At 38.1% G+C, this 14,104-nt stretch overlaps 1 protein-coding gene across 1 annotated transcript; it reads right to left on the bottom strand.

The window, feature by feature from the left end:
* Positions 1 to 3,478: 3,478 nt before the first annotated feature.
* Positions 3,479 to 13,664, bottom strand: LOC109480264 (protein phosphatase 1 regulatory subunit 12A-like; the record flags this gene model as incomplete). Its single annotated transcript, XM_019782413.1, has 8 exons — positions 3,479 to 3,609; positions 4,079 to 4,129; positions 4,469 to 4,519; positions 4,673 to 4,777; positions 6,868 to 6,991; positions 7,127 to 7,146; positions 12,220 to 12,282; positions 13,567 to 13,664. Coding segments are annotated over 8 exons (599 nt in total), but the record flags the coding sequence as incomplete, so codon positions are not given.
* Positions 13,665 to 14,104: the final 440 nt, after the last annotated feature.

Genomic DNA, 14,104 nt, shown 5'->3' on the forward strand with positions numbered 1-14,104 from the left:
ATGTTATGAGGTGTAAATAATTTATGGGATATATTATTTTCTAATATTTATGTATATGGTGGACTCATAATTTAAGAGGTGGTTTTTAAATGGTCAAATTATCTTCCAATGAATATTGATACGTTTACGTTAAAGTTTAAGTAAGTATAGTAGTTCACATTTCACTTTGTAAGTAAGCAAGGATATAGTCTTTTGAAATTTTCTGGTTAAGTACATTGTATACAATATGAAGAATAATTATCTTGTTTAGTTGACTGTAGTAAGTAAATCTATTCTCTTAGCTAGGTCTTGTAACTTCTTTTCCTTCTGATTGTGAATAAATGGTTATTTGGGAAACTACTCAACAGTGGGAGTGAATGATTTTCTTTGCTTCTGATTTGTACTATACCAGATATACATATTTACAAAGGTTTATTATTGGTGGATATTGCAAATACCCGATATGCATATATTAAAGTTGTGGATGTATACGCTCAAACGTTATAGTAGGTACTATCAGCTAAAAAAAAGTCACGCCTTCAAGTACAAGCGCTATCAACCAAAAATTACGATGTTCCAAAAGGTATTCTTCTAGAGCCATCGTAGATTGGAACTCGTTGCCACCAAGTACAGTAGGGGCAACATCATTAGCTAGCTTTAAACAATGCCTTCTTCCAAGAATCAAGAAATTAGACCTTATGTTATGATAAAAAGAAAACCACAGCTATATTGGGAAGAGCATCTGAAACGTCTTTTATTTCCACAAATTTTTCAGATTACAACTGAAGTTCCTAACCAGCCATGGTGACTTCTGACTAAGACAGTACATACCGGGGAACAATGCACACAACTGAGCTGATGTCAGGATGATTTAAGCAAGATTTAAGCATATATAAACCTGCGTACACTTTTGGAAATTATTGCTTTGGTGCCACACATTACGTTATTTGCACTTAAGAGATGTGAAGGCTTCACATATGATATCAAACTTTTCAACTACAGAAGTGAAAAAATCATAATCATAGTTGTCAGTAAAGACCTAAGACTTTTGTTACAAATTTGCAAGGGCAAAACCTGTATTGTTTTGGACACAAAACATACGTAGTGTCAGTTAAGTAATCATTGAGGCATGTAAGGAAACAGAATTTGATGAGCCCTCTACAAAAAGTTCCATTAAAAAAAAAAGCACCTGTTTCTGTCGGCTTCAAATCGCTTTTATACATTTTTATTGGCTTACAAATACATGATGAAATGTAGTTTGATCAAATTCATTTGTTACAGCGTCAGTTATTGGTCGGTTTATCTAAGTACCATCAGTAACATCATCAGTGATTGGTTGTATCAACAGGCAATGCCCTACAACATTGGTTACTGTACCTGTCTCTACTACATGTTACAACCTCAGTTGTTCATGTAGTACTAGACAACCATTGGTTATTGTCATAACCACCTGTTACAAAATGGTTTATTATTGGATAACCACCAATAGAATACCAATGATTGGTTGTAGTGTTAGATAATAATGTTGTATGTTGCACTATCAGGTTCATTTTTTCTTAAACTATTTTTTTGGTTGCTTTTTTTACTGAAAGGTTTGGATTCCTCGTATAAAGCCTTGACAATTTCTTTCTTTTTTTTCCTTGACAAAACAGGTGATTTTTGAAGAGTGGAACTAAAAGTAGACTCGGTACAGTGCATTATGGATTAAATTCATGGTTTTAAGGCTATGAAATATAATTATGATAAGCTTCCTTTTTAAAGAAATAAAACCAAGAAAAGTGAGCTATAACATGGCTAACAGAACTTGCATGTACAAGAGAAACCAGATTTTAGTAGAGGGCGCTACGAATGCCTATGAGATGAACATAGATTGTCATTGGCCATACAATTGTAAAAAATATAATATATACATGTATATACGAAAAGGACAAGGAAAGAACATTTTTCTACAGTGGGGATGAAGGAAGCCAACATACGATTCAGCTTGTGTGTTTTTTTGTCTAACCTAAAAAGCTGCCCAGCCTGTCGTACTTTGAGCTACGTCGTTCCGTTTTTGCTGTATAAACATTCCACAAGGTACAACAGTCCCTCCAAACGCCAACACGTGCAAAATAACGGAAACAGACGGAAAAAAAATGTACGTCCCTAGTAAATATGTTCTCAACATGGCTCTCTAAAATCCTTCTTATCTACAAAATAGTCCACGAACAACCACGGCGTAAAATTCTTTGACACGTCACAGGAAAAACGAAAATCGGTTTTCGCGGCGCACTGTGGTCATTCGTAGGTACGATATCCCTACTCTAGCTCTAGTGTACATCCGTATCATTTGTTGCATACTGCATATAGGGTGACATGCATATTAACAAATACATGTTGTTGGTTTTCTCTCTTTAGTCTACTACATTCATGTACACTCCAGAATGATGCGCCTACCTGTGCTATATTTCTGTACAACATCATTCATGCTTCATATCTAGATATCATATATAAATGCTGTGACAAGTAAAACTCTCAGCCCTATGAGACTCGTCTATAGTTGGTAAGTACAGTTTATCAACAGTATCTATACATACACTTACACGTCATCGGATGAAAGAACAATTTGGAAACACAATCTGGTCGTTGTTGCAAGTCAGCACTTCATGCACACGACTCTCTAGCAGTTACTGCAAAGTTTTCATTTGTGGGTGTAAAAGTGGGGGGGGTTTGGAGGACAACCCCGCGTTAAAATGTAGAAAAACAGCCTTTCAGTTCATCTACCAGTGACTAAAAACACTTTGTGAAGTATCCTGCTAACGTGTTGTAATTATTGGTCATTGCCAGAAAAACAACAACACCTTTCTGCACACACGTACAGTACACACACCATGTATCCCGTTGAAGTGCGAATTTCAACCAAAAAGAACAACATGCTCACATGCAGCACACAAAAACGGATACCTCATGAAACATCGTGCGAAAAGCACAACTGTCTGAAAACGAACAGGTGCTACTTGACATTGGAAGCATGAAGCCATTCCTGAGACACGTGTGTGAGAGCTCGCTGTGGGTTGTTTTCATTCGTGAAAGAAGCCTCCACTAGTATTCTAGGCCTTTTCCGCTACAAGGCAAAGTGTGTGAGTGCAGGACTCAGTGACCAAAAGCTCGCTACACAAGCGTTGACTACCTTGTAATGTTTGTGATGTTGTGTAAAATCTTGCTTTAGCTGTTTGGCTACTGAAGTCTTTCTGCGTACTTGTAGGTTCTGAGTTGCGGCCTGTCCTCATGGCGAGCTGTGTTCGATAACACTGGATAGCCGGCCCTGTACGTCGCCCCAGCATGCGATTGGGTACATGTGTGTGGTACGTATGCACTTATTAACCTTCAGCCTGCTAAGGTAGCCGTTTGTCACCAAAAATCTCTCTTGGTTACGGGGAAAGGCAGCAGGAAGAAGGTTTGGAAAATCAGCGGCTTGTGTGTGTGTGCTTCTGACAGTGGCACTGCTAACTCGACTTGATTTCTCTTTCTCTCTCCTACAGGTTTGCTATGTACAGGGTAGGGTTACTTGGACAGCTTGCTTATAACTCGGATTAGGGCCCCGTTTTCATCCTTTAGCCTTTGGTTGTCGGCCCTGAGGTCTGCCAATTGCTGTGAAAACACAGGAAAGATCGGGTGTAAGGACTATTGTAGCCTGGAGTCCAGCCTTGGTAGGCTCACTCTCAGAGTAGTGGATCTTTGGGAGCAGAGCAAAGATAACAAGGCTGGACTCCAGGCTAGTAAAGATGCATTCAGATTCACCTTACAAGTTAACTCATAAATTATTGAAACTCAAGGGCCTCTCTGTAAAGCTGTGCTACAATGTATGTCACTGAGATGGGCCAACCTTAACAACTTAAAGCCTTTTCACAAAAACAAAAAAGTCTTAGAATCTTGAAGCCCAACAACTTACATGTATATACAGTACAAGTGTAACATCACACGGAGATATAAGGGTTAAAGTAAGTTCAGACAACATCTTGAAAAAGCAGTCACCTGTTATGCCTGACAATCTTTCCACAAGTAAATGTAAGTAAATAAATGACTTCAGCTGGTATTTGAATAAATGTTTTGAAGTTACCTTCAATTCTTCTTCCATCTCAGATATTCTCCTCTCCAGGGCTCTCTTCTCCTACACAAATAATACCAGCTTTAGTACCATGCTGATAAACTTTGCACTTCATACAAATATGCACAATCATGAACATGAGCTCCTCTCTTTGTCAAGGAATAAGAGATCCAATGCTTCTGTGATGAGTCAAGTGACAGTGTCATCTGCAAAACGTGATGTCACAGAAGCAGTGGATTGCTCATTTCTTGACAAAGACTGGAGTTGTACAGTAAAAAAAAATGTCTTGTGTTGGAAATTACGGTTCAAACTTGCTTCATAAAACATGTACAGTAGTACAGATAAGACTGTAGTACTGCATATTTCGTAGCTAGACAATAAAGATGTGTTACATGTACTTACTCTCTTTTCTGTCTCCAACATAACAGACCGATCTGGGAACCTCTCCCGTCGCTGGAACAAACAAACAAAAAATTTATAATAACCATAATGTAATACGTACTATAAATGTATGATGTCTCCATATTTTCAAGATATGTGATATTTTTCTCATTTTTCAATGGGTTTGAGTTGAAAATATTTTTTGAAAATTTTTTTTTGTTTTACCTGTTTATCCCTGTCGATCTGCACTTTGGACTCAGCCAGCTCTGTTTTCAGCTCCTGTACCTTTTCCTTCAGCTTCTCATTCTCAGCTACTGCATCCTCGTACAACTGTCACGGGATTCAAATATTTGAAAATTAACTGTCACACAATTCAAATATTCAAAAATTAACTGTCACGAAATTTAAATATTTAAAAATCAACTGTCAGCTACTGCTTCCTTGTACATTGTTGTACAACTGTTAGGGATTTCAGATGTACAAAAACTAACTCACAGAATTCAACTGTCAGGTACAAAGAATAAAACCCCTATGTTCTGATGCCTCTACTTTCTGATGTAGTGTTAAGCTTGTTGGAACAAAGGTTGAATTGTTAGAACATAGGGTTTTGGAACATAGGGGAGGGGGTGGAATATGGGGGGTTGGAAGATATGGGGTATTGGAACATAGGGGTGTCAGAAAACAGGGGCCCAGTACTACAATGTAGTGTAGCCGTAGAATTTAGACATGTGTACACAATCCATTCATTGTACCTCATTAATACTGCCAAACATTAAGATAAAACAGAGAAAAACAGATTAAATACATAAACTTTATCTTATCTGAAACATTTGCAGGGTATGGGAAATACTAGGCTAACAGACTATAAAGAACTAGAACATAACAAAATTGCAAAGAAATTGAATCTTTTCACACCACATAAGGTATGACGCTGCAAAACACACACAAATAAACACATGTGAGAATAATAAACAACAAAAAACAACAGAGAGTTCAGAGCAAATTTGCAAAATTCCAGTGTAATCAAATAAGAATATGGTGATGTTTATTTGACCAATCAGAACACCCGATACATATCATGGTACTCCCCGACCAATCAGAAAGACTGTAACATCTAACACTTGAACTTTGAGATGTAAGGACAGCGCAGGGACAGTCCTTGACCTTGACCATGTCCTCAAGGACATGACCTTCATTGTTAGAGTTCCGCAGTTGGCAAGGCGCTGCCAAACTCCAGCTGCTAACATTTATCCCAGGAAAACACAAAGTCCTTCTGAGGTAAAAATACTCCTCCTTGGGTTAATCCTCGGAAATGTCTTGATCTTTTAAGGCTTTGGGAGACTTTGTAAGGAGTTTACCTTGTTTTCAAGGAGCTCCCAGAAGTTTCCGTTTATCTTAAAGTTATTATAGTTAAGGAAAATGTTTGTCAGAAAAGCTTTAAGATTTTTGGGAGTTTTTCTTGTATTCAAGGAGCTCCTGGGAGTTTCTGTTTATCTTAAGTCGTTACAGTTAAGGAAAATGTTTGTCAGAAAAGCTTTAAGGCTTTTGATGGTTAGTTGTTTTGCTCAAACATAAGAAGTCTCCAACACAGCATCTCTAAAAATGGTAACATGTAACAAAACAGGTCTAAGCATACATGTACATGTTATTGTACATTGTAGCAGACACAGACTGACAAAACTAAATAATAAAGAAGGGAAAAGAAGACAAAGACACAAAGCGAGGAAATATCTTTAAGCTATGATGAAGGAAAGACTGTACTACAAACACAAATGAACTTTCATGCTAAATTCTTATCCTATCTTTCTACATAACAGAACTCTGGAACAATGCAAGGTCAGATACATGTGCAACGGAAGGGAATGATGATAATTTGTGTAAGATAACATCAAGGATAGGTGGAGATCAGACATATCTAACATGGCCTCAGCTGTCAGTAACACATACATGTCATGCTATTGGTCTCAGGGGACAAAATATAAGGTTGCTGCTGCAACAGTTGTAGGTAGAACATGAATTTGGTTGGTACATGTACAAGTGAGTACTATGTGTACTATAATATACAAATGTATATCTTGAAATGTTTGATTGTGGTGTTTTCATTTTTGTGGTGAGCTCTCCTGAAATACATGACACTGCAAGTTTTCATTGTATTACTACTACAGTGGACTACAGAATTATTTCATCCCAAATCACTGCAAAAACATTCCTTTCCCTGTCTACCATGAAATAGCGTTTGTTCAAAAATAAACCGTAAATCTCTGTTGATGGCCAAGGTGCTTCAAGTCCTTATCTTAGTGTTTTGAATGTTTTGTTTTCCTTGACTTAACAAAGATGACATTGAACAACACACATTTTCAGGTATTTTTTCGTACTGAAGAACTAAAGACTCGGGTATCATTGGTTTAAGAAGTACCAACCTTCTTGTAGTCTTTGTCTTTACCGGCCTGCTCCTTGTCCTTTGTTACGGAGTCATAAGGGCCGTATCTGTCCCGGTAACTTCCTGTCGATCGACTCAGGTAGGAAGATGTACCCGTGTCATACCTGGGGACATACCAAGGGGAAACAAACGGAAATCACTCAAGAAATAAAACAGTTGTCCTGAAAGTTACAAACACATGAAAATAATACTTGAAAAATAAATTCATATTCAAATCCCATTTCAGACAAAATTCTTACCTGGATCTCGTTCTTTCACCCTGCGAAAAAGAAAAAAAAATATGTTGAGGTTTTTGGTCTACATGAAAAGTTAATGTTTTACCCCTGCAGAGAAAAAAAAGGTTGATTATTCATGTTACAAAATTTCCTTCATACCAGAATTATACTTGAAATGTTCTTTCTTAGATTGCATTACTAGAGTTGTGTCAACAGCAAACTTAAAACACTGCAAGCACCTTCATTTCCTTCTGCAAATTCAATTCGAGCTAAATCAAGTACAATCATGACAATTATAGTGAAAATTGACATGTATCCTAAGGCTTGCTACAGTCACTGTACAATGTACAGAATCAGATTTGTACTGCTTTGTGTATTACGTTGGTTACAACAGTGCTTAAGCAAAGTCTATATCTGGATGTAATAGATACATGTTGGATCAAAACATTTCAACTCTTCCAGAATACTCCAGTCTACTAGCTAACACACAAGTCAGTGCTTGCTCTACTAGTTCATACATGTACATTGTACATTTCTGTATCAAACTAAATTTAACCTATGACTGCAGACTCTACTATCAACCATCCATTTCCATATCTGTAAATGTACATGGAAGTGGCTGAGGGTTTGTTTATAGTTTCTGTACAATCAGTCCCTGTGGTCCGTTTATTTTGACAACTTAAACCAGTCATTCTGCACAAGTCCTACCCATTACATCACAACAGTAAGTGATAACATGACATCTGGATAAACTTGGGAAGAGAAAAAGCTGCCAGAAAAGGAAAATAAAGCTGGTACTGGTTGGATGTATTGAAGTCAAGCTGCACTATGGTCTAGGGAGTTGCAAATTCCTAAGCCCAGGCCCTAGCCTCTGGCCTTGCTAACCAGCCTTGCCTCTCAAAATACTGACATTTCTTCAACCTAGTACAAGCAATGTTTCTTGCAGAAATACAAGAAGAAACGGAACAGAATTTTCCGGTTTTAAGCGCCTGATTTTGATGCAATGCTTAACAAGCAGTTGAGAAATAGAGCGGCTACATTCCGTGACCAACGATAAGCCTCTATAATTAGAACTGCTACATGTTGTACATTCACCACGTCAAGATGGAGCCTGGGAGAGGAAAGCTAGCCCTCCGTTCGTGCGCCATGAAAACCTAAACGTGCCTGTTACAGCTACAGTGGTGAGAGAAAGAGGGAGTAAGCTTACAGTGGTGTAACTTGTACCGGAGCTGCCATAGAGCCGGCTGCTGAGATAGCTGCTCATACTGGAAAGGGAGGGCCCTGGGCTGGCTTTCACCTAGCGATACCAGTCATCTGTTCTGTTCTACAAGGGTCCTGCCTTAATACAGTTCTCTGTTGCCGTGCAGCGGTGCTTGAAAAACCAATGCTGTTTGTCAAGGGTGAATCACCCCTCACCAAACACAGTGTAACCAAACCCTTAGGAACAACACTGCGCTCTTTTTTTAAGGGACCGGATGCAAATATGCTAAGTTTACTTCTCGAACTTGATCCATGTCTACTTGTAACCCAATTTTTGTTTACTTTTTCCGACACCTAATAATAGATGAATTCTTAGAAATGACTTGGAGAATGACTAAAACATTTTGAAGGCTCAAACTTTCCCCTAACAAGACCATGGTTAGTTTGTCACAAATTTTCCTGTTCATGTGAGACTTAGTCTTCAGAAGGTATATTCCTTGTGCTAAAACCCTGTGATAGTTTTGTTTTGGCCCAGTAGCTGGTCATGTTGCCTAGCTATGTGGACAGGGGGGTTGGGTTGCCGATACTGATCATGTTCAGGGCTGGAAATACTGGGAGCATGTGCATCTAATTTTTTACTGTGAGTGCACTACTGGACCTAGATATTTGTGCATCCTGTTATGAATACATACATGTAAAGGCACTATAATTGCACACTAATACACAGCATATTCTTTGCATTCAAGATCCAAAAAATTGTAAAACCTTTGATATAACAATTTTATTTACTTGTTGACAAATGCTTAAACTTTTGCTAATTTAGCTAATTTTTAGCTAATAATAAATGTTTGGATTCAAGTTCTATTAAAAAAACATATACAGTGGCAGTTATTCTATAAAGTTTTGCTGATATTCTACTGAATTTATGAGCACCACATTTTTTTTCTATGCACCGTATACATTTCTAGGTTAAGTGTATTAGTAAACTTATTCCCTATCATGAATTTTGAGCCCTGATGTTGACATGTGGTCACAAGTTGCCCAGACGGGGCATCCAGTATCACCCAGGCGTGTCCTATGCACAGCACTTCAGGAATGTCATGTACCAGAACTCGAAACCAGAGGTTTGGGCTCTGAGTACACGGCACCAGCAAGCTTTATTTCCCTTTATTTACAGCGGATGAGTATCTGATACCAGCCCAGAAAAGAACAAGAAACAGTCATGCCTTCAAATGTCAGAGTTATCAAATATCAGTGTTCAAGAACTCCTAGTTTTATCCAAGAACTATTGTAGAGTGGAACTCGTTGCCACTGAGCACAGTTGGGGCATCATCACTAGAAATAAACAACTCCAGCAATTAAATTTGCAAAGATTGAGTGTGACAAGTCGTTCAGTGTGATATAGCCAGCTGCCGCCACACCGCGTGCCTGCAAAGCTGGTGTGTTACACTGAAGGGTGGTTATACCTACTATACTGATACAGATTTACAGCAGAGTACATAAAATTCCCAGGACTCGAGACGACGACCGTGACATTGTGACCTTTTTTGGGCAGAGGGTCAAGCGATGACGGCGTTAGCTTGGCAAGGCCACCTCAGGACAGTGACCAGCAACACCCTAAATACCAGCAATAAGTACAGATACTCGTAAATGCCTTAGTTTAACGAGTAAGGTACAAGGTGAAGGTAAAGTTTAATGCATCTTCAATTTCAGGGCAGCAAAACAAAAAATATTCTGGATGAAGAATACCAGCAATACATACAGACACTCGTAAATGCCTTAGTTTAATGAGGGAGGTACAAGGTGAAGGTAAAGTTTAATGCACCTTCAATTTCAGGGCAGCAAAACAAAAAATATTCTGGATGAAGAATACCAGCAATACATACAGACACTCGTAAATGCTTTCCTTTAATTTAACGAGCATTTTTCAAGGTGAAGCTAAAGTTTATACATCTTGTCATCGGGGGAGGGTCTTTTCTTGAACTTACAATCATCCAGTGCAATCCATCCAAACAAAAATAAATCTGGATGAAGAATACCAGCAATAAGTACAGACACTCGTAAATGCCTTCTTTAGTTTAACGAGTATTTTTCAAGGTTAAGGTGAAGTTTAATGTGTCTTGGCGGGGGGAGGGTCTTTTCTTGAACTTCCAACCATGTTAAGGGCATCCAATGCAATTTCAGAGCAGCAAAACAAAAAATATTTTGAAGGAGGAAATTACAAATACCTGCAATAAGTTTGGAAACTTGTAAATGCCTTCCTTTTGTTTAACAAGGATGGAACAAGGTAAAGTTAAATTAGCTTCTTGAGGGGTGGGCATGGGGTTTTCTTGAAATTACAACAGTTAAGAATCAGCAGTCAAACATAAGATGTGGAAACAGGCCAGGCAGATACCACAATATAGCCTTTTGGCCATTTTGTGCAAACCAAATTGAAAATTTCAAAAATTCTTACACCGAATTTCACTTTGTCATGAAATGCTTTAGACATCATGTTTTATTCACATTACTTTGCTATATGATGATGATGACTTTGCTTTCTTCATTGATACATGGAAGTTAAAATATCATGATGTATCTTCCTATTCTAATGTGTTTGCATGTGGGGGAGGGGCATGTCTCCTGAAGCCTACACACATGTAACTGTCACATTGTACATGTACGTGTCATGTTTGGTGGGTCCAGTTCCACTTCCTGTTACACTCATTTGTTAGCATTATATTTCAATGACTCTCGGCTCCATAGATTCATCTTAAAATAACCCACTACCCTTCCCTAAAAAACCTTTTCTCACACCCCTTTGACTATTGAAATGGTACACTCGTCAGCTCTTAAGACTACTGTATTGCTAAAGTCCATGGGCTACATTTTGAAAAACTCTACAGAAGTTCTAAAGTTAAACTATAAGTCTTGAAATGTCTGTGGTACATGTAACTCTATTTATGAAATTTTATCATAAGATTTCATAGCATTGCTACTGCATTTGAAAATTGTTTTAACTGTGAACTTCAAAACCCCACCAAAACTCCTATCACCTTCTATAGTGAAATAACCCCTGCAGAAATGACCAAATTTACAGTGAACACGGTGTGGAAAGGGCCCTTGGTGGTGGTAGTAGTCCCTAGGGGGGCAAAGTCATGTTGACACAACTTCAAGTGCAGTTGTATCCACAAACACTCAACCCATCTATACTCCAAGAACAAAGCATTTCATCCAACTTGATTTGAGATATTTCTACATATTGTATGTCCCAAATGTTCTCTGACAACAGTATAAAACATAAATCTACTGCATACATGACTAGGAGAATGCAGAAGTGCTGGGAGTTGCCCATGCATGGAGTTGTGTGAATGGTAATCCTATATATAACTCTTGTTGCTGGCAACATTGGAAAGGGTGCCGACAGAAGATGTACACATGACCACTGCTTAAGCTAACTCATAACTGCCTGTTACAGTACTGTACAGTTAAAAACTCATAACCTTACTGTAAATTCGTATAAGTTTGAAGTACTTCTAATGTTTGTGGTGCAGGAAAATTAGGAGCTTGCAGTATCTTAGTTTTGCGGTTGAAAATGGAAGAAAAAGGCCCATTCCACAAAATGTCTAAATCATGGCAAACTTGCATGGTAGGGCAACATTTTATCTAATCAATGTGAAAAGGAATTTGTACCTCACACAAGCAAACTATTCCAAAGATAACAGGGCATATAAGATATTGTTACTTTGCAATAGGTCATAGGAAAGGCTTTCTGCAAATACTTAATAAAGTGTGCCTTAGTACAAAATAAGGGGCATAACTGCCAGCTTATTACATGTATATTATTGTTTTGCATAGTACTATTGCCATGTACCATCAAGTAAATAAGGTGTCCTGAATATGCAAATTGTATGAATATATAATGAGCAACGGCTTACGTCTGCTATTAGGTTGTCCTGCGGTTGGGATTGGGAGGGGGTGTCGTCACTTCCGCCTTCATCCTGTAAACAAAAACAACAATTATATATAAATAATAACAATATTTGCCTGACAAAACCATTAATTCAATCTTCATTTGGCAAAAACAACTGAAAACATTACAGCATACATGTATACCTGTAAATCTATTTTTCAATATATGTACCTTATATGTACATGTACATGTATTAGTCAACTTTTTCTTGTACATATAAGTCCCACAGAAGAAATGTGACATCTATAATCTGCAATTCAGTTTCGCTGACAAACTAAAATCATTATAAAATTAAGTTTATAAAGGTTCTGACTGACTGAATTTGCCTTCCACCAAAAAAATTCCACACATTGCAAACATGACAGTAGTATTGAACGATTACTACTACAAAAATGTACATCTAAAACACCCCAAAAATGTAATCTACAGTGCTAAAAGCCACAAACTGCCAGGCTGGCATCTCTAAATTCACTCTGTCATACAGAAAATGCGGGTACCAGTTACAGTAGCCATACAGATATCCACAGTCACACGCACTAAAGATTGGTGGTGCCTTTAGTTCAACAAACATGACAGGTGATGTAAACTCTTGTCAACTGTTTATATCTGTAGCCATCATTTTAAACGTGTGACTGTCAGTTCATGATTCCTTTTAGTCGGGTGACATTGAAGCTAAACACTGAACCACATGTGGTATAAACTGTTTGTATCTAAAGGAATCATTTTTTAGTGAAACTGTCAGGTAATTTCTACTTAAATGGGTGACATTGAAGCTAAACACCAAACCACAGGTGTTATAAAATACTGTCAACTGTTAAAATTTGTAGGAATCACTTTAAATGTGAAACTGTCGATTCATTCCTGTTTTTAGATGGGTGAGACCAAACCAAGGGTGTTGTAAACTCCAGGCCAAATTCTGATAATTTTGTAAGTTCAGTGTTCTAGTCAGCGTCCATCTTTCAATCATTAATTTTCACTGAATTTTGCTTTTTATGATAGACAAAAATTTTGCCTAATCCATGAATCCTTGACGGGAAAGAATTGGTATGTAAACATATGGAAAGAGATGTTGTTAAAGTAAGCTTAAGTCTACCAGCAAAAGTTGCCCCTCCAAGTGCAGGAAATCAGAAAAAAATTAAGCTGCCAATTTGAAAACCAAATGGATTAAATTGGTGTGGCCCAATAGCCCATAAACGCAGACGTTTAGGATAATATGATACTAGACTAAGTAGCCCGTAAACACAGACGTTTAGGATTATATGATACTAGTAGCCCGTAAACGCAGACGTTTAGGCTACGCTGTAGAACAGACCTCGGCAGGTGCTGAGGCAGGGATGCCTGTGGAGCGTCTCTTCTCTCTGGGGCGCCTTCTCGCAGACTGGCTGGACATCAGCTTACGATCCTTATCCCCTGTAACACGAGGATTTAACAAGATTAGGACTGGATTAAACAAGATTAGAAGTGGATTAAATGAGATTAGAAGTGCTAGAAAGCTTTAAACAACTCCTACAATTAAATGTGCGAAGATTGAGGGTAACGGGTCGTTCGGTGTAATGTAGCTAGCTTCCTTTATTTGGGAAAGGCACTTTGCACGACTTTTCTCACTGGTCTCCATTCAGGCCTAGGTGTACAATAGGTGGGGGAGTAAAAGGCAGTGGAATTGGAAGGAGAGGGATGGGCTCCACCTTCCAATACTGTGCCCTAGACACAGTGGATCAACAACACACTGTCCCTACAGCCTAAAAAAGGCTATGGGACTAAGGCTAAGTATAACCAATTGCAAGTATTCCCATCATGATGATACAAAATTAAGAATTTTTTGTTACATAGAACTAGAAGGCAGCTAGTAC

The sequence above is a fragment of the Branchiostoma belcheri genome, unplaced genomic scaffold, assembly GCF_001625305.1.
Source record: "Branchiostoma belcheri isolate BF01 breed outbred unplaced genomic scaffold, Haploidv18h27 scaffold50, whole genome shotgun sequence".
In the NCBI taxonomy this organism is placed as follows: Eukaryota; Metazoa; Chordata; class Leptocardii; order Amphioxiformes; family Branchiostomatidae; genus Branchiostoma; species Branchiostoma belcheri.